The sequence below is a fragment of the Carica papaya genome, chromosome 3 (assembly GCF_054855325.1).
Source record: "Carica papaya isolate Zhongbai chromosome 3, ASM5485532v1, whole genome shotgun sequence".
Lineage (NCBI taxonomy): Eukaryota > Viridiplantae > Streptophyta > Magnoliopsida > Brassicales > Caricaceae > Carica > Carica papaya.
The window spans coordinates 33472089-33491056 of record NC_142311.1 but is presented as its reverse complement, the minus strand read 5'-3'; the positions used below and the strand labels follow the sequence as shown (position 1 = coordinate 33491056).

The 18968-nt window shown below is 34.3% G+C and overlaps 1 protein-coding gene across 2 annotated transcripts; it reads left to right on the top strand.

Moving 5' to 3' along the window:
- Nucleotides 1-67: 67 nt before the first annotated feature.
- On the top strand, nucleotides 68-18896 carry LOC110815010 (actin-related protein 2/3 complex subunit 1B-like). Of its 2 annotated transcripts, none has more exons than XR_015818064.1 (15): nucleotides 68-256; nucleotides 1751-1836; nucleotides 5620-5696; nucleotides 9490-9584; nucleotides 12849-12918; nucleotides 13744-13813; nucleotides 14105-14178; nucleotides 14262-14304; nucleotides 15470-15551; nucleotides 15678-15850; nucleotides 15937-15952; nucleotides 17830-17893; nucleotides 17982-18088; nucleotides 18434-18492; nucleotides 18630-18896. XR_015818064.1 is itself a non-coding variant. In XM_088216665.1 (15 exons), exons 1-15 carry the CDS (start codon nucleotides 187-189, stop codon nucleotides 18692-18694), a joined length of 1137 nt encoding a protein of 378 aa, XP_088072791.1. In that variant the 5' UTR covers nucleotides 70-186; the 3' UTR covers nucleotides 18695-18896. The 2 variants fall into 2 exon arrangements, 1 of the variants encoding a protein (XP_088072791.1); XM_088216665.1 differs by having other exon boundaries at nucleotides 70-256; nucleotides 15678-15766; nucleotides 15867-15952.
- Nucleotides 18897-18968: the final 72 nt, after the last annotated feature.

Below are 18968 nucleotides of genomic sequence, written 5' to 3'. Positions count from 1 at the left end.
ACACATGACCCGGTTACAGACGGGTTCGGGTCAGGAGTACACTCCCCTCAAAATTTCCTTTTGGATCTCGTCACAGGTTCAGTTCTTTATTTCCATGCAATCTACTCAAAAATTTCTGGTTCATCCCTCTGAAATTTAGAGACGATCGTAAGAATCTAGTTTCGTATTCTCTGCCGGAAAGCGGAAATGGCAGCGGTCTCCGTTCACCAGTTTGCTGAGTGCATCACTTGCCATGCCTGGAGTCCTGATAACACAAGTACCTTTCCCTTCATTATAGATCTTTTTTTTTCTGGTTTTCTGTTTGTTTAGTTGGAAATTGGAGTAAAATGAGCAGGGAGATTGAAGATAATCTCCAACTGGTTTCTTCTCTGCTGCAAATCTGATCTTGGCCGGTCCATGATTGAACTTGTATGATTGTTTGATTGTTTTCCCTTTTTTGTTTCAAAATATCGGTTATCTTTTATCTTTTGGTTCATATGTCATTTTTCCTTTGGTTTCCGAAAACGTTTAATAAGTTCTTTTTTGCTGATTCGTTTCGATGCATATGAGGTCAAATATACCAAGGAACTCGATATGAATCATTTTGGTGTTTAATTAGTGGAACCGTTAGATAATTGGCGGTGGGTTCGAGAAATGGATAAAACTATAACTTCAAACGTGTAATTCTGCGGGTGCTTGAACTTCAAGAGTGTAACTGGCTTAAGTTTATGTAACCTGAGGATGTTAAAGAAGGGTATTACATTGATCTAGAAGAGATGTGATAATCTTATATGAAGATTTTTGTTATCTTCCTTTTTTGTTTTCTTGAAAGGCAATTTATCTTCCTATACAAAGTATATTTTGGCTACCCCGGGAGGTAATAGGTATTTTTTCGTTTTCTTTTACACTTACTTTATAGGATTTTTTGAAAGTAAAAAGTATATTGAAATGGCATCAAGAAAGTGCAGCTTGTATATAAAATTATTTACATTTCTAACAACGTATCAATAAGGTCCCCAAGACCATCACAACATACTTGCTTCACAGAATTGATAAACGCTAAATCTTCTTTTTGAGTTGATTGATCTTTTCAACTAATGTTTACAAGTCAGGTTTATTGATCTTGTTTAAGGACAAGTTGAGGGAGATTGCAAGGAATGTTGTATCTTCTCATTACTAGTAGTAGATGTACCTAAAGCTTTCCTTCTGCCTTGAAAGCAAATTCCATTATTTGGGCTTTGGGGATTGTCTTTCTACACCAATAAATGACTGAAATTGGAGTAAATAACCCTGTGATGGTCTTTAGTATTTCAGAAGACTCTCTGAAGAATGACTCTATAGTCCGCTAGTTTCTCTATTAGTTATTAGCAGCCAAAAGCAGGGGATAGATTGTCTTATGGGTTTTACCCTATTCGTCAAAGCTGCCATGGTTTCTTTCACACCCTTAAGCTTTCAAAAACTAAATGATTCTGTCCCTTATGTCATCTTAAGTTGAATTGATCGATCTAATATGATATACTATGCTTTCTCCATTTTTTTTGTCCTTGGTGCCAAATGTTTTAGAAACTTATTAGTTATGCCTGAAATGGGCTTCTGTATTAGTTGATGAGGGTTACTTTTATTCTTCAGATTTACATAAATTTTGTATGCTTCATTGAATGACCGACATGGCGATTAAGTTATTGATTGTTTAGGCGTATTTTACATACCACATAGTATAGCTTTCGTGGTTTCTCTATAGTGTTCTAATTACATATTTGTTTCTTTCTAGTGGTTGCATTCTGTCCAAATAATAATGAAGTTCACATATATAGATCATCACAAGACAAGTGGGAGAAGGTGCATATCCTCCAGAAGGTACATTGTTAATAAACTTTTGCTGAAGAGAGGATATTAATTGACTCTTTAACTGTAAGATATTATATTGAACTTACTATTGAGACTTTTTTTTTTGGGAATTTTAAGTACATGATTGATATTCTGATGCTTTAATCAACTTCTGATTGCTGTCCTGTGTTTAATGAAATCACCAAAATGCATGGGTGTTCTACTTCCTAACTTGAGAAAGGTTTTCTGCATAGATGGCACAATCATCTCAATTTTTCTGACATATATAAATAGATGATTAAAAGAAGTTAATTAGGCATCTTAATAAGCTGACAATACTCTCTATTTCTCTCCTGTTTTAGTTCATGAGATGTCTCCAACATTGTTTCTTAATAACCATGCCTTTCCTCTCTCCTAGGAACCTCCTAGTGACTAAGAGAAAGTCATTTGACATTGTTATTGAAGGAGAAAGTATGGCCCTTGTGAGTTCATACCCGCATAAAAAGATTCTGCATCAACCATGCGAAAGATTTTATTAATCATATACTTTCATCATTCTTTCATTAAGAAGAGATTCTTCATGAATTATCTTGCATCCACACTCCACAATAAGACGGATTAGGAGAACGTAATAATAGTGACCTTCTAGCCACCACTAAAGCTTTCTCTTCCAAAATCACATCCCAAAACAATATCATAGCGAAATAGTACTTTCAACTATCTATGTTATTAACCATTTTCGCTCCAACGTTTTAGATTCCAAAAGTCCTCTAAAAGCACTTTTTTAGTTTTATCCAGAAGTAAGTGTCATAAACTATCTGGTCCCTCGAATATTTGGATGTCTCGCTTTTGTTCATACTAATTTCCATTAAATAGGGAAACTTGACCCACATGTCCTGAAATATGTGCTTGTGGGATACTCTTCATCTCAAAAGATGTACAAATGTCACCATTCGCTCACACACAAATTTTATATGTCCGCGGATATCATATTTCTTGGAAAAGAATCATATTTCATCCAACCTTATTTTTATGGGAAGCCTATATTTGATGATAAAGACATAGACTTCTTGACTGATTTTATCTATCACCTTTGCGACACACTCCAACACCATAACCACAGGCAAGTCCTCATAACCCACGAGAAAATTCACTCATTCAAGAGACCATACCTAACACTAGTTTTGAGGTGTATACGAGGAGAAAGAATCCAAGTTCTGAGCCTAAACTGGTCCAAGCATCCGACTTTGATTTTGGCAATGAATTACGTCTTGAAAAACCTGTATGAGGAGGAAGAATCCGAGTTTTGAATCTAAGCTAGTCCAATCATTTGACTTTCATTTTGGAACTGATGTAAGTCGCAAAAAACCTATACTGTGTGATAATAATATACTTACTACTCTGTAAAAGTATTAGGGAATGTACTAAACGTCCTCTTTATCTTGTTTCATAATTTGTGTCTTTTAGTAAGTGCTCACAGTCCCATAAAATTTCCTTACAAGTATGAATACTGTGTTTCTTCCTAACACTGTATCTAAAACATTATCTTATGAAAAATAAAAAAATACTGTAAAATGTGAAAATGTAGGCATTGGAGAAGAACTAGATATGGAAAGTAGTGGAGCTACCTGTCAGAAAGCTGTTTACTACGGGGTAGAAAAGGAATTTCACCTACAAAGGGCAAAAAGGTAAATTTGCTTGAACGAATTAGGGTTAGAGTTGAATCAACCCTAACCGTTACAACAGATCTCGCGGCCACTGCTGCCACCAAAATGGTTGTATGATGTCCGTTGCAAACACCAATTATCTTTAATATCCAAGCCTATGAAAGGCTCAATTCTTAGTTCAGAAACCATGTCTAAGGCTTCTGACACTACCCAAAGGAGAAAACCTGTAAGATGCAACTGGATGTTCACAATCAAATGCAAGATATATGAGACAATTGAGAAGTGTAAAGCGAGACTGATAGCAAATGACTATAAATAGATTTATGGAATAGACTACTAGGAATCATTTGTACCAGTAACCAAGATGAACACATTGCGGATCTTGTTGTCCTTAACGACCCACTTTAATTGGCAATTGCAACAATTCGATACAAAAAATGCCTTCTTACGTGGAGGCTTGGAAGAAGAAATTTACATGGAGATTCCACCAGACTTTGCCAAAAAAAAAAAAAAAAAACAGGACAAAATAAGTGTGTGCAATCGAAGAAGATACTCTACAGATTCAAGTAAGCGCCAAAAACATGGTTTGGTAGATTCGAAAGGATGATTATAAGCCTAGGATATAAGTAGACTTAGGGAGATCACGTTCTGTTTATCAAGCACCCAGAGATAGGAAGAGTTACTGCTCTCCTAGTATATATTGATGACATTATTGTAACATGAGATGATGATAAAAAAAAATCGATGCCAAAGCAATGTTTGACAAGAGAATTTGAAATAAAAAAATTAGTTATGTTGAAGTATTCCCTTGAATTGAAGTTGGTCACTCAAAATTCGATATTTTCATCTCTTAGTAGAAATACATTCATGATTTGTTAAAAGATACTAACAAACTAGGATGTAAACCAGTTAGTACTTGTATTGATCCCAATCATAAATTAGAAGTGGTAGAAGAAGATATACTAATAGAAATGAGATGTACCGAAGATTGGTCGAGAGACTAATATGCCTGCCTCGCATAAGATCAGATATCTCCTATGCAGTAAGTGTTATAAGATAGTTCATACACAATCATATAGAAGTACACTTATAGTCAACCTATAGAATGTTGCATTACCTAAAAAGGTTATTTGAGAAATGAATCTTGTCAAAGAAGAGTGATAGGTTGCTTCTAGAAGATTATACAAGTACAGATTATGTAGAGCTGGTGGTAGACTACCATAAGTTACTATACCTTTCTTGGGGGACAATCTAGTTACTTGAAGAGTAAGAAACAAAATATATTTGCTAGATCAAGTGCAATATCAGAATTTCGAGTGATGATTCAAGAGATATGTGAACTATAATGGATAAGAAGGATTTTAGAAGATCTGAGAATCAAGTGGAAGAGTCCTATGCATTTGTACTGTGATAATGAGTTAGCCATAAGCGTTATACACAATCTGGTACAATATAACCGGACTAAGCATGTCAAAGTCGAAAAATACTTTATCAAGGAGAAACATGACAGTGGCCTAATATGTATTCCATACATGCTTAATTCATAGTTGGCAGATGTGTTAATTAAATGCTTGAGCAGTCCGACATTCCAGACTATCATTGGCAAGTTGAGGATAGACAATATCTATTTTCCAAATTGAGGGAAAGTGTTAACGAGTCGGTATTTTATGTAAATTAGGTTAAATAGTATCGGTGTAAGAAACACTATATATAATTAATTGTTTATTTCGTTTTTTATTCTATAAAATCTGCATATATAGGATTGTGATATTCAATGAAATATACCATTAACTATTGTTAATGGTGGTAATTCATAATTGACATCTTTGTTGTGCTCAATACTCTATCGGTGATGCACTAACAAGAATATGGTACATGACAACCTGCCAAAATTTTTTCCAGGAAAAGAATGATCCTTTAATCTCCCATTATTGCATGATTTGTTCTGTAATTTATTAATGAAAATTGGGACGTTGAGTTTAGAAGTTGAAAGGACTTCAGTACTAGTCTATTAGAAATCGAAGTTTCACTCCTAGAAAATTTGTCCAGATTGATAGTGTGGATAGCTATTTAAAGTAAATCTATACATTGATGATATGGTACTTTCATATCAAATTTTCTTACTTCTTCCATTCACTTGTTGCAGCATGACCAAATTGTTTCCGGGATAGATTGGAGTGCAAATTCAAACAGAATTGTCACTGTTTCTCATGATCGGAATTCGTGAGTGTCTATTTGGTTGGAAATACTTGCACAGAAAAGAGATTTAGCTACAATTTGCTTATTATTAACATTCCTGAATGGCACACACAAACTAATGCATTGAGGTTTAATACAGAGATTATATATATATATATATTAGGGCTTGTATTTCTTCCAATTTAGATATGCAGTTCTTATCTTATATTTTCAGTGATCTTCTTGTATTTGGTGTATTACTACGAGTAGAGGTGTTTATAATTAGGTCCATACAAGAAAATTGTACTGGTATGAATTGTAAAAACCAGTCCGGACTATTCAGTCAGTCTTGTGTCCAGAAATTTGAAGAGCCTACAAATACTGTTTTGTCTTGGTCTTGCCACGGGGGACAGTTTATTAAAAAGGAAAACTCTTACTACACTCATTTCTACAACTTTTTATTCACCCAGCTACCCCTAATGTTATAATAAATGCCAATCCAATTCATAATTCAACCATTGCATGAACCCAATCCCTCCCATTAAAAACTTAATAAATTAAATTTAAAATTAAAAATGGTAAGCCCTACTATTGACCTTTCATTTCTCTAACCTTCTTGATCATTGTCTTACGACATGTTTGGTTTCTTGAATGTAATAAAGCTGGAGTAGAATAGCATTAGGTGAGAATGGGATAGTGTTTATTTGGTTCGTACATAAGAATAATTATTATATTGTTTGGTAAATTGTAATAAATGTGGAACAAGTCTAAATGACTGAAATGTCATGTTTATTATATGATTCCATATATATTATACATTTATTTTAAACTAACACGTATTACAATTTGAAAATTATAGTTTACTAATTATAGTAATAGATTAATTTACTAATTGTAAAAAATGAATATTAACAAAAATTAAAAGAATATTTTTATCATCTTGAAAACCATTCATCATTTTCAAATACTTCATTTTCCTTGGTGCTTTATCTAAATATCATCATCATCCTTAAAAATCTTTATCTTACTCATTTTAGCCCCAACCACTGACAAGCATAGCGCTCCAGAGGCAGCATCTTGTATAAAGACACCCAATGGCTGCTTTTTGTACCAAATCCATCATCAATCACTGCTTGCACACTATCTACAGTTAGTGTTGATGTGCCTGCAAACCAGAATCAAGTGTTTCCATCATGCTTCGTCACCAGATTTTAGCCTCTTACTCTGTCTCTTCGTATAAATCTTTGTTTAGAATTGCACATTCTTGTGTAGATTGTTGTTAAGAGAAGTGTATGTTTTGAGAAGGATTATTGCAGAGCTGTAGAGAAGAGCATGTTAATTGTCAGAAGGATAAAGTTAACATATATATAAGAAGACAACGGCAAAATACTACACAAGTCTTCAAGCCATCTCTTGGTCATTTTTCACACCCCCTTGATAGGGAACCCTATTACGACATCATTAGGAATCACAATTCTAAACCGACTAGAATGGAGTAACTTCTAGTTATGTGCTAGTAATTATATTCATGCCTTATTCAACCATATTCCGCAAACCAAATACACTTTTAGTCTCTCTTTGTTCATCAACAATAGCATTCCTCTTTGTCTCTCTCTTAGTTGACCTGCACTATTTCTTTGCATTGCACAAGGTAAATGTCTCTCCCAAGTTGATCAGACACAAAATTCTCCTTCTGATAGACCTGAGATTTGCCCTTTGACCACGGTAGTCTTGCTTCGTTTCTCACCCTATCCCTCTTGATGCATACACCTAGAAGCTCCCCTCTTTAGGACAAGTAACCCACTTCATACCGAAGAGATTAAACATTTTTGTCCAAATTGTCTAAGCTGCCTTGAACTGGAAAACTAATAGGAATGTGTTTCTCCCCCTCTGTAGCTTATAATGCAAATATCTAGAGATACATGCGGTGAGGAAAACTAACTTCTAGCATCTTGTTAGTCTTGAACCTTTAATGCATAATTGTCCATGTAAACACCTTCACGTTTGACAAAGCTGATGTTCTCCAAAATACTTTGGCAATTTGAAGTTGGTTAAAGGTGTGGCTTTTAATGAGATAATCAAAGAAAGACTTGCAAGCATATAACCCCAATGGGTCCAACGACTAAATTCTGGTATCAGGCTGAGAAGAAAGGTGAATCTGTTTTGACAGGTTATGGGTGAAATGGAAATTCGAGGTGGACACTCCCCGCACTGTTGAAAATGAACTCAGATTGGGGTATTATGTCTAGATGATAGGTTAAACAACTAGGAAAATTTTTGGTTAAAGGTTAGTCTCCCACCCAGGTGTCTTCCCAAAACCTCACTCTAGAACCATCTCCAACATGGAATCATGTTAAGAAGGAAGAATTTAAGGGCTTGGGAGATGGCTTTCCAAGGGTCTATGGTGGATATGTGTCTTCTTCTCATGACATTTCATTCACACCTACTCCCATGTTAATCATTCTTTGCCATAAAGATTTTGGTTCTCGTGGGAAGTACTGAAGTCATTTAGCTAGTAAAGATAGTTCTTAGATTTAAGATTCTCAATTCTCATCCCCCAAATTGTTGGATTGACAACACAAATTGCAACTAACTAAATGATCTGGTCTCCCTCCCTCACTCATGCTCCTGGAAATCTCCTCATGTATCCCTCTAATCTCTCAGCAACCCTTGCAGGGATCCTGGGTAAGGAAAAGAAATAAAGTGGTATAGTAGATAGGCATGACTAGGTCAAAGTAACCCTACCTTCTAGAGAAAAAATGTCTCCCTCTTTAACTCTCCAGCCTCTTGGCTACCTTATTCTTCAGCACCTCCAAAGGATTTGCTTCTTGGATTGCTCCCGATTGGGACTTTGTTATGCTTCCAAGACCAGGATCTTGTCACTGGGCGGTTATCTGAAATTTCTAGTTCCATAATCTGCTTCTTCTCCTTGTTGCGATTTCTTGAGCGATTTATCTTATAAAAATATATTACAACTAATCAAAGGGAGCTGCTACATTGGATCTCGTTAGAGAGAGCTTCAATCTCGTACTTTAAAATAATATTCTGACTTATTTTATTAATAGTAAGCATTCTCCTTTATATAGAGATTATAATTCTTATTTAGAAATGTTAATTTTATTTGAAATTTAAATCTAATTAGAAATATTTTACTAAAATATTGAAAATCCTACACTATTTAGGAATCAAATATTAATGGAAAATATGTATATTATTTAGTAATTTAATACTAATTAGGATTTCATATTTAGTTGAACATTAATATCCTATTCTTGTTGTACCTTTAATATTTGCATCCATAACAAACTCCCAAATATATCAAGAGCCAATATGTTCTATGCATCCCATCGACTCCCCTAGTCTCAATATAGTTTCATTATGCACATTAATACCTATGAGGCCACTTTTCCCCAAGTTAATTTTCAATCCTGAGGTTTGCTCAAATACTTGAATAAGAGTCATTAAATTCCTAATTGACCTTTCATCATGTTGCAAGAATAGGAATATGTCATCAACTAACTGTAGATGTGAAATCTCTACTTTATTCTTCCCAACCGCTACTCTCTTCACCCTCTCTCTCTCCATAATGATTGGACCCATAACAAGAGTTTTGCTTCAGACTTGTTTTGGATGATTGTCCATGCATTCAAAGCTTAGGTATGATGCTTAAAGTACCCTAAGCATGGTCTCTACTTTCAACACCTGGTTATCCCTAATTTGTCCTGTGTCACAAACTCAGACTTACACAAAAATATCAGCTTCTTGTAATCCGCTTGTTCTTTCTTTCTTTCTTTCTTTTTTTTTTCTTCCTAAACTAAGTTGATAAATTTCTTTCAAGATATGTCTGGAATCTAGAAGGACCAGAATGGGTGCCAACGCTGGTGATACTTCGGCTAAATCGTGCTGCACTTTGTGTTCAGTGGAGTCCCAAAGGTAATAAAACTCTTAATTTCTGCTTTACTGATTGTTTTTCACCCGTCTCTTGCGTAATTGCTTAGCATTTCCAAGTGATAGTTAACTTCATATTTTGTAGTTAGCTTTTCCTAATGTTTTTCTTCTGGGAGGATGGTTCCTAATTATTATAATTTCCAGGTTTTTTGGGTGATGGTTAGATTATTTGAAACATTAATTTTTTTTATATGCTTATATCTCTTGTTTGTTTGGGAAGAGCGAGAAACAGCATTGCAACTTGCTCATTCGACTATAGAATAGGACAGCAGCAGAACTGGAAAGAATAGAGAAAATTGGTGAGGTAATGAAATACAAGGAGATAGCAGAAATAGTAATATCTTCAGCTTCTATTAAATGTTTGAGAAAGATGTCTTATTCTTACTGAATGTAAATTTCTTTCTTTTTGAATACTACATATTTTTCTATCAAATAAAAAAGAACAAACAAAAAAAAGAGAGAATGGGATGAGCTAGGCATAAAAAAAACTAAAGAAAAGAACCAAGAGAGATAAGTAGGGAACAAAACTTTAGCAAAGTAATTTTCACTGGACCAATCATTTTCATTATTTATAGTTAATGCCTTATGTATAGTTAATAATTAGACTAATAAGGACACTATTGCCTCAGAGTTTTCTAATAATGAAACATTGGGTTCATTAGATTTGAGATGCTCCTCAAAATCTTTAAAAAATTGAAGCTTGTGATATTCTGCATGGAACGTGTATTCGAAATTGTAAGTTTCATAAGATCATTAAACTAACAAAGCAAAATTAAATCGTCATGAGAAATTTGTTCAATGCGGATAACATGTATAGGATGATGCAGGATGGAGTGGCAATATATTGATTAAATATATTGGAAAATTATAATTTTATCAAATATAACACTATTACACTCTTTAGAAATCTATATTTGTTTTAGTTCTTTAAGATTTTATTTGATTTCCTTAAGAATACATGGTTCCAGACTCTTAGTTTTTTTGTTATGAGGTCATCCTTGTTCTATGAAAGATTTGGCGGACCTTGTTGATACATTGATTGATTTGTAAATTTTGTATATGAGCGGCACCCCCTTGGTGCCTATATTAATACAAGATTCACTCTTTATCTATGTATAAAAAAAACTTCAAACTTTTAATCTTTTTAGTATTCAATTTTCTTATTTATATCAATATTATTTCCTACTTTTATTGAGAGTAGTATTTCTAGCCTTATTATTTTTAATATTTTTTAGTTTAATCTTATTTTGTAAAATTACATAGGGAGCATTATAAATATCTTATAAGTTCACTTCTTGAGACAATATTTAGTTATTCAATAAAATATTTTGAGAGTTTTTTAATTTTATGGTTGTGTGATGCAATCAAACTCTTAAGTGTTAAATCTAAGGCTCATTAGATGTGATGTATAAGAAATCCTACATGTGTTGTTTAGGTTTTTATTCCCAACCTTTTAGGTGGACAAATCAACCTAATTTGTTTTATATTCTACGGACTTCGATAAGAGCATGAGGCAAAACAAAATCTTTGCAAAAAGCAAGTTACTCAGCATGATCTGAATGGGCATGAACAGCTTCTGTGGGTGCCAATATTTCTCTTACTGCTGATAGCTAAGAAAATCTTCAAGTTTATCTTCTCACAGAAAGGATGTTAGTTAGACTTTTAAGCTCAACTTGGATTCTTGCTAATAGTTTTATAGTCTCTGAACTTCCAAGTTCTAGTATATTCTTATGCAATACTCAATTGAAGACAATTAATAGTGAGGCCATGACCATAAAGAGAATTGTTTGCTAAAATAGCTTCATCAAGATAAAACTGGATCAGGTGGAAACTTGTTAATGCTTTTTATGTTTCCATCAGGACTAGGAGTTGATTGGATTCCAGAGACTTGATGGGGCACGTCATATCTAATTGCTAGATTAATATGATTAATTGTAACCAAGAGTTGATTGAACTGAATGTCAAAGCTATTTTCTGTACACATTGTTAAGTATTTGATATATTCTAAAAGAGAATATAGGACGAGAAAATGAATAAGTTGACATAAAAAATGATAAGAAATGTCAAAGCTATTTGTTTTGTACCTTTTTTTTTTTTTGTCTATATGACCCCTTTTGTATTTTGGACCTTTGAAAAAATTGGGAGGTAATAGAACCACGGAAAACCACGAGGAGCTTTAATGATTTTTTCATATAATACTATTTTTATTTTAAAGAAAAGGGTAAGCTAGGAGATATTGTTCTTTCAATTTTTGTTTCCTCATTACCCATTAGTTAATGGGAGGTTCATCCAGTCACTCTAGATTTAACGAGTGGATCCAATGAGTTTCATTCCAACAAAATAATATCTCTCTATTTCATCTATACCAATGAAAATAGTCCATAATATCAAGCTAGTCTATGAAATATTAGAATCTTATGTTCCATCAAAACTAGGGAAGTCACATTTGATTTTCTTGGTGATGCAAAGAAATCATGTTGATTATTTCGGAGGGTTAGGAGATCACCTATTATTCCACCTTGATTTCTACTAGAGGCTTAGGTATTCTACCATTGTGTCTAACAAGTTGGTCATAAACTAAAGGTTTAGCCTAGATGAAGATCTTGGATTTTGATAAGTAACTACAGGATCATCCTCAAGTTGATGCTCATCATAAAAATGGTTGCAGTCAAATGTGAAGTAAGACATCTAGGCTCTAGTAGAGGAAAATCCTATGAGGTGTTTAGAAGCTTGACTAGCCCCAGGAGGTGTATCAAAGAGAGTGCATAAGATCCCCTGAGCTGGTGCTATTGAATAGGAGGAAGGAGTACATTGCCTAACAGAGGAATCTACTTTGCACATATTTAAGTGTGTCAATTCAAAACAATTGTTAGAGCATAGCTTGCAACATTGTATTTACTTAAGTTCATGGTACAGCTCTCTTTTTCTGCAGTATGCACATGAAATGACATATTCATATCATAAGATAGGTGAACCAACAGAAAGTGTTGTATTTGTTCTATGGAACAATTTTCCATGCATTGCCTTTGTGTTACTGATATCTAGTCTGGATAAAAAGGGCTGTCTTCACATAAAATTGTTATGAAATTTGTTATAATCTTGTTTTGTTTCAAGTGAGTACTTTTCAGAAATACGGTTGTGATGTTATATTCTAATTCTCCTTTTCCATTGCAGATAACTAGAATGAATTATGTTATTGTTTCTCCGTTTTTTCTGTTAGCAATTAACCTTGTTTGGTCAAACCCTCAGAAAACAAGTTTGCTGTTGGAAGTGGTGCTAAGACTGTTTGTATCTGCTATTATGAGCAAGAAAATAACTGGTAATCACTCATTTAACTTTTTCATCTTGTTTTACAATATGCTTTTTGTTGATTAAAATCGTCATTTCCCAATATGTTTCTCATTTTTGTTATTTATGGAATAATAGTGTGACCATAAGCTTGGTCCTGTGTTTCTAATTAGGGTTATTTGATTTGAGCCCTCTCAATTAAGATAACCTTATGAGGGACTTATGCTGTTGTTCTTCTCAAATACAGATACGAGCTAGGATTGAAGAATATAGATCATACCTAAGGTTTGATTAAGTTGAATTTTTCTGTGGTTTGAGCCTGTAGGAATACAATTTGATGATTTTGCTCAAGACACCATTAATATAGGAAATTTAGCTGTGATGCATCTTGAAGTTGGTTCTTAATCCTTTTCATGATTACATTAAAGAAATAAACCTTGGAGATCATATACATAATGTCGATGACACTCTTCTCCTAATCCAGATAACTCTACCATGCTTAGCATTAGACATATGCTTCTTTATCCCCTAGCTGTGTGAGATCTAAAAGTCAACTGGGGCATATTTGAGTTGGCATCTATTGAGCATGGGGTTATCTATGATTATTTAGCTCGAATATTGAGTTGCAAGTAACTTGACTTCAAATTATTTTGGTCCATATCTTGTTGCCAATATTGAAGAGCTATATCTTTTACCTCTCTCGAACAAACTTCTTCTTTTATTGAAAAAAGAATTGATCCTTTTTAACCAAATAATGCTGAATACAAGTTTCCAGCTTCCCCAGAAATGTGTGAAATATCATATTATACTGGTTTGCACTGTACAGCTGATGTTGTTTGCCCCTATTTTTCTCCAGGTGGGTCAGTAAACTTATCAGGAAAAGACATGATTCCTCTGTCACAAGTGTTGCTTGGCATCCTAATAATGTTAGTATATCTGATTATTTTATCCAGCAAACAGATCATTTCTAGCTTTTTCTCTCTTAATCGTCAAACAGATATATCTGTACGTGGCTTTATAATTCAAGCTGACTATCCTTTGAAAAAAATCATATTCTCTTTTCTTTTTTTAAAAAAAATAAAAACCTAATCTGTATTGGCTACTGGGTTTGTTTTATAGCTAGTAGTTCAATTACATCTTACTTAGTAATGACTTTATTGAATGATTAGTCACCCAAATGCTCAACCACTCATTTATCCAAGTGACTGTTACGACAGATTCTTCTTGCAACAACATCCACTGACGGAAAATGCAGAGTATTTTCTACTTTTATCAAAGGAGTTGATACAAAGTACGCCTAATACTTTAGCTTTATTCTTTTTGCTCCTAACATAAGTGCACTCTCATTTGTGTTGCTTTTACCAACTGAAACAGGGACTCAAAAACAGGCACGTCAACAGATTCAAAATTTGGAGAGGTTTGATATCTCTACCTTCCCCTTTATGCATTTGGCTCTACTGGAATGGTATAGGTGCTAAGTTTTGCTTTGGGCTGGATCACATGAATAGCACACATACTTTTATCATATGAACTTGATGGATAATACTTGTTCTGATAAAGATGTAGAGAATAAGTTGGACTGCACTCCCAAGAGGAGCTCTTTTTGCTAGATTGTTGGTACTGTGGTTGGAGAAATATACTAGGATCTTTAAACACTGTTTTTATCTCCCATCCTTCTCTGTGATAGGATGACCTTTCTGGTGTCTTATTGGTCTGACTTGAGAACCACATGTAGTTCATACTCTGAAATACAGGAAAAGGCTCTCTCCCACAGATAAGTTGCCTAAAGCTAGAAGTTTTTACAGATGCAGATTGAGTTGGATCTCCTTGTGATAGAGGGTCTATATAAGGCTATTGCACATTTATAAGTAGAAACTTGGTCACTTGTAGGAGTAAAAAGCTTACTGTAGGAGGAAGGTCCAGGCCAGAGGTAAATAGAGCAGATAGTTCATGGTGTTATTGAATTACTATAGCTTCAGAAATTGATGCATGAATTGACAATTTTGGAAGGGACAAATATTAAAGTGATAACTAGATTGCAGTAAGTATTTTTCACAATCCAGTTCAGCATGAAAGAACAAAAACACATTGAGTTTGATCGACATTTCATCGGAGAAAATGAAGTTCTGTTATCCAAAATCCCGATATCTTCCACCTGTCTCTTCAAAAAAGTTAGTTTACATCTTAACTAAAGGACTTGAAAGTAGGTTATTTCATTTTTTACTGGCAAGAGAGGCATGAGGGACATCTATGCAACACCTTGAGGGGAAGTGTTATCTGCTCTATTTGCTCCCTAACATTGTTCTGTGAATATTTTTATTAACTATTTAATTGCAATCCTTAATTTATAGTATACATTATTTCTTGTGTCCATGTATAAATATTTTCTTATTTTAAAATTCATGTATGCATAGGTAGCAAGATGCAATCTCTAAAATGAATAAACTAAATATTTCTCCTTCTTCTCTGGTTTCGGCTTACTGATTAAACATATACAAACCATACACCCTCACATACCTTTGGTTTGATTTAAATTTGTCTCCATCACTCTATTGCCTAATCATTTGCTTATTTTATTTCAGCAAATTGTTCAGCTTGATCTCTCGTATTCCTGGGCATTTGGTGTAAAATGGTCACCAAGTGGCCGTACCTTAGCTTATGTAGGTCAGAGATATCTTTAACTGCTGATCATGACTGTTTATTTCCATTTTAAAGAGAAGTTTGTTGGAAATTTATTCACATTAATTCTTGGTGCTAACTGAAACACTTTTCATTTATAATATTGGTCAGGTCACAATTCTATGATTTACTTTGTTGATGATGTTGGTCCTTCTCCTCTGGCTCAAAATGTTGCGTTCCGTGATTTGCCTCTTCGTGATGTGGGTCAGCATCCACTCTTGTTAATATTTTCTGGACTCACTCCCTTTGTCCTTGAAACACCTACTGAACTGATTCTTAGTCTGGTAATTGTGGATTCAGGTCTTATTTGTTTCTGAAAGGGTTGTAATAGGTGTGGGATATGACTGCAATCCAATGGTTTTTGCTGCAGATGAAACAGGAATATGGTATGTAAGATTGCTTCAGCTAAGTGCATGCTAAAGGGCCCAAGGTTTACCTAAATGCATAATTTAAGAGCAATTTTTTGTTGTGCTGTTGGATCCTTAATATATCAAATTGTGTGCTATATAGAATCTCTGATTAAGTACCTGCATATGTCTGTTAAACATTATGATTGATGGTTTACCGAAAATCTTACAATAGATTTGGTTAGAGAAGATGACATTTCCTTTATAGTCCACTAGAGGATAATAGGGTGTTTCCCATGTCTTTTCTTATAGACATGATAGCCTATATAGTTAGGTTCAGTTTAGTTATTCTTTTCATTCCTAGGTATCCCTGTAAATATCAAGTGATATTCCATCAGCATAATGACAAGAATAAAATTTCAGTTTCTTCTTCTAGCGTGATATAAGAGCAATGAGTTAGTAAATCCTACCGTTTTTGGCCCCACCAAACTCTCTACTATTAACCATGAAGGAAAAATAAAAAAGAATCCATATGCTCAAATTCCCTTAATAAAAAAAAAAGTCCAATTAACTTCTATGTTTGTTCACTTCTATGTTTGTTTCTTCCCAATTTCCGAAACAACTGAGATCTTCTCTTCTTGCAGGTTACTTCTACTAAAAAAGATCAGGTTATTTTCTTAATAAAAAAAAATGTACTACTTGTAAGAGAAAAAGAAATACAAACAAAAGAGGACTATTGTCCTCCTAACGAGAATAAAAAGAAACAAACAAAATAAAAGAGAAATCAATGACACTAAATAAATGATAGCTGGCTAATCTCTATGCAAAACAAACAAAAAATAAGCTTTTGAGGTATCCATCTACCAAACCCAAAGAAACTCCAAGAAGTTCCTTTTTCTTGAGACATCCAATAAACTTGTTACATCCCAGAGTAATAAAAAGGGCAAGAAATGATTCTTCGAGAACATGGCATATCTTCCAAACCACAACATCCATAGCCGAAGGAAAAGAATCATTTTACTTTACTCTTATTCTGTTGCTCTACTCCCGTTCTTTTCTCAGTTAGTAGAAGGAAAAGATATATATTTAAATAAATACACAATCCCGTTAGAACATTTCTTCAGAGCAGCCCTAGGAGAGAGAAATTCTCATTGGCGTCTGTTCGGGGTCTCTTCCTGACACATCTACACTCAGAATCCAAGTCAGCGGCATATGGTGGCTTCTCTGCCACAAGTTCGACCACCATCCGGTGTCTCGAACACCAACAGTCATTAATGCATGGATTGCATGCACCACTTTCAACGTGTGTCTGGAAAAGAGCAAATTGAGCGGGTGAATTCTGATTGTTAAGTTGGTTAGCAGAAATTCTGTTCATTTCCTTTTTTTTTTCTTTTTGCAAAATAACTGTTGCGTGGTGGTATTAGAATGCAGGAGGTACAGGCTAGAATGCCTGCTATCACTACGTATTAGCTTGTTATTGTGTTGTTCCAAGGCTGGTACCAGTACAAATATTGTTCAAGATGATGCATCAATAATTTTTTTTTTCATATAAAGATGATGCATCAATAATTAGGAAGAATCTAGTAGAAATTATCACATATTCCTCTCTCGGCTATGGCATGTGGCATGCCATCTTCATAGTATTAACAGGCACTCGCATGTACTTAAGGAGATCCTAAATTGCAGAAAATAGATATAAGGGACCCTATTGCATGAATGAATAAAATTTTAGTTTGGACATTTAAGCAAATGTCAGGCTCATTAACATGAGGTTAACCTTCTATTCTGTCTTAATTCTGGGAGAAGGTGGGTATAATTTTATAGTAATGAACTATTGGGCTTTTAGGCAATGTCCTTCTTTACTTCTACAACAAATGCACTAGAATTGAGGAGACTCTTATGGTTTTGGTTTCTAGGAGCTTTGTTAGATTCCTTGGCGAAAGGAAAATCTCCTCTTCAGGCTCAAAGTACGGTTCACAGGTATGAGAAATCATAGCTCAAGTTTTGTGCAGTCCCCTAGAATGGTGCAATCCTAGTAACCACAGAGTGGTGTTGTCATTCATTTCAGTTTTCTGAAGCGTTTGGGAAATTTTATGGTCAATCGAAGTATGGAGTGAGCAATGATGCAACTGAACCTTCAAGAGGTCGCGGAGGCATTCACGACAACTGCATAAAGTACTTGTCTCTGAACCTTTCTTTTTATAGCCTTCTAATCATAATGTCAGGCTTTCCTGCTGCTGTTGCTCTATATGCCCTAGATATTGATTTCTTTGAGTTAGTCCTGCAATTTTTAGGAATAATGTGCTCACACGGAAAGGTGGCCGAGTGTTTTGGAACATTTGGATCCCGCCAAGAAGTGTAGAATATTTTGTTGATTAACTCTTTTATCCACTTGTCAGATATAAAAAACATAAATTTATAAATAAAACTTTCACATTTTTGCAGAATTCTGGTTACCTCTTTCTGTACTAAATTTTTGTATAGTTTGAATAACAAACATATTGTTCTCTGGAACTGTAGTTGTATTTTGCCTCTTAGGGGAGGAGGGAGCCCTAAGATAATGCGCTTTAGCACATCAGGTTAGTCAAAGGAAAACATACAAACTCTATTTCTGAATTTCTTTGGTTTGCTTTTTCTTCATGTGGAACACATGATTTCGGTAAATCTTTTAGGAATTTTTATGTGATATAACCTTTTTGCTTCCTTAACATGGCAGGATTAGATGGGAAGTTGGTTATTTGGGACTTGGAGAACCAAGGAGACCTCTCAAATTACTTATGAACATGGAAAGGCTAAAATCTTCACCCTCTACAATTGCATATTGACATAGTATCATACACCATTTGTGTTTTAACTTTAAATTGGTCAACAGTGTTTTTCATTGTGATGTTCTTGCAATTTATATAGCCTGGTAGTATGGTGGGCAATTTTCTCAGAACCCTTGAAAGTTGAATGTATGTGATAACTTACCTGTTTTCATCCATGTCTAATTTGCAGAACTAACTTACCCTTACCCTTACCCTAATTACCATTTTAGTTCCTGACTTTTGAGAGT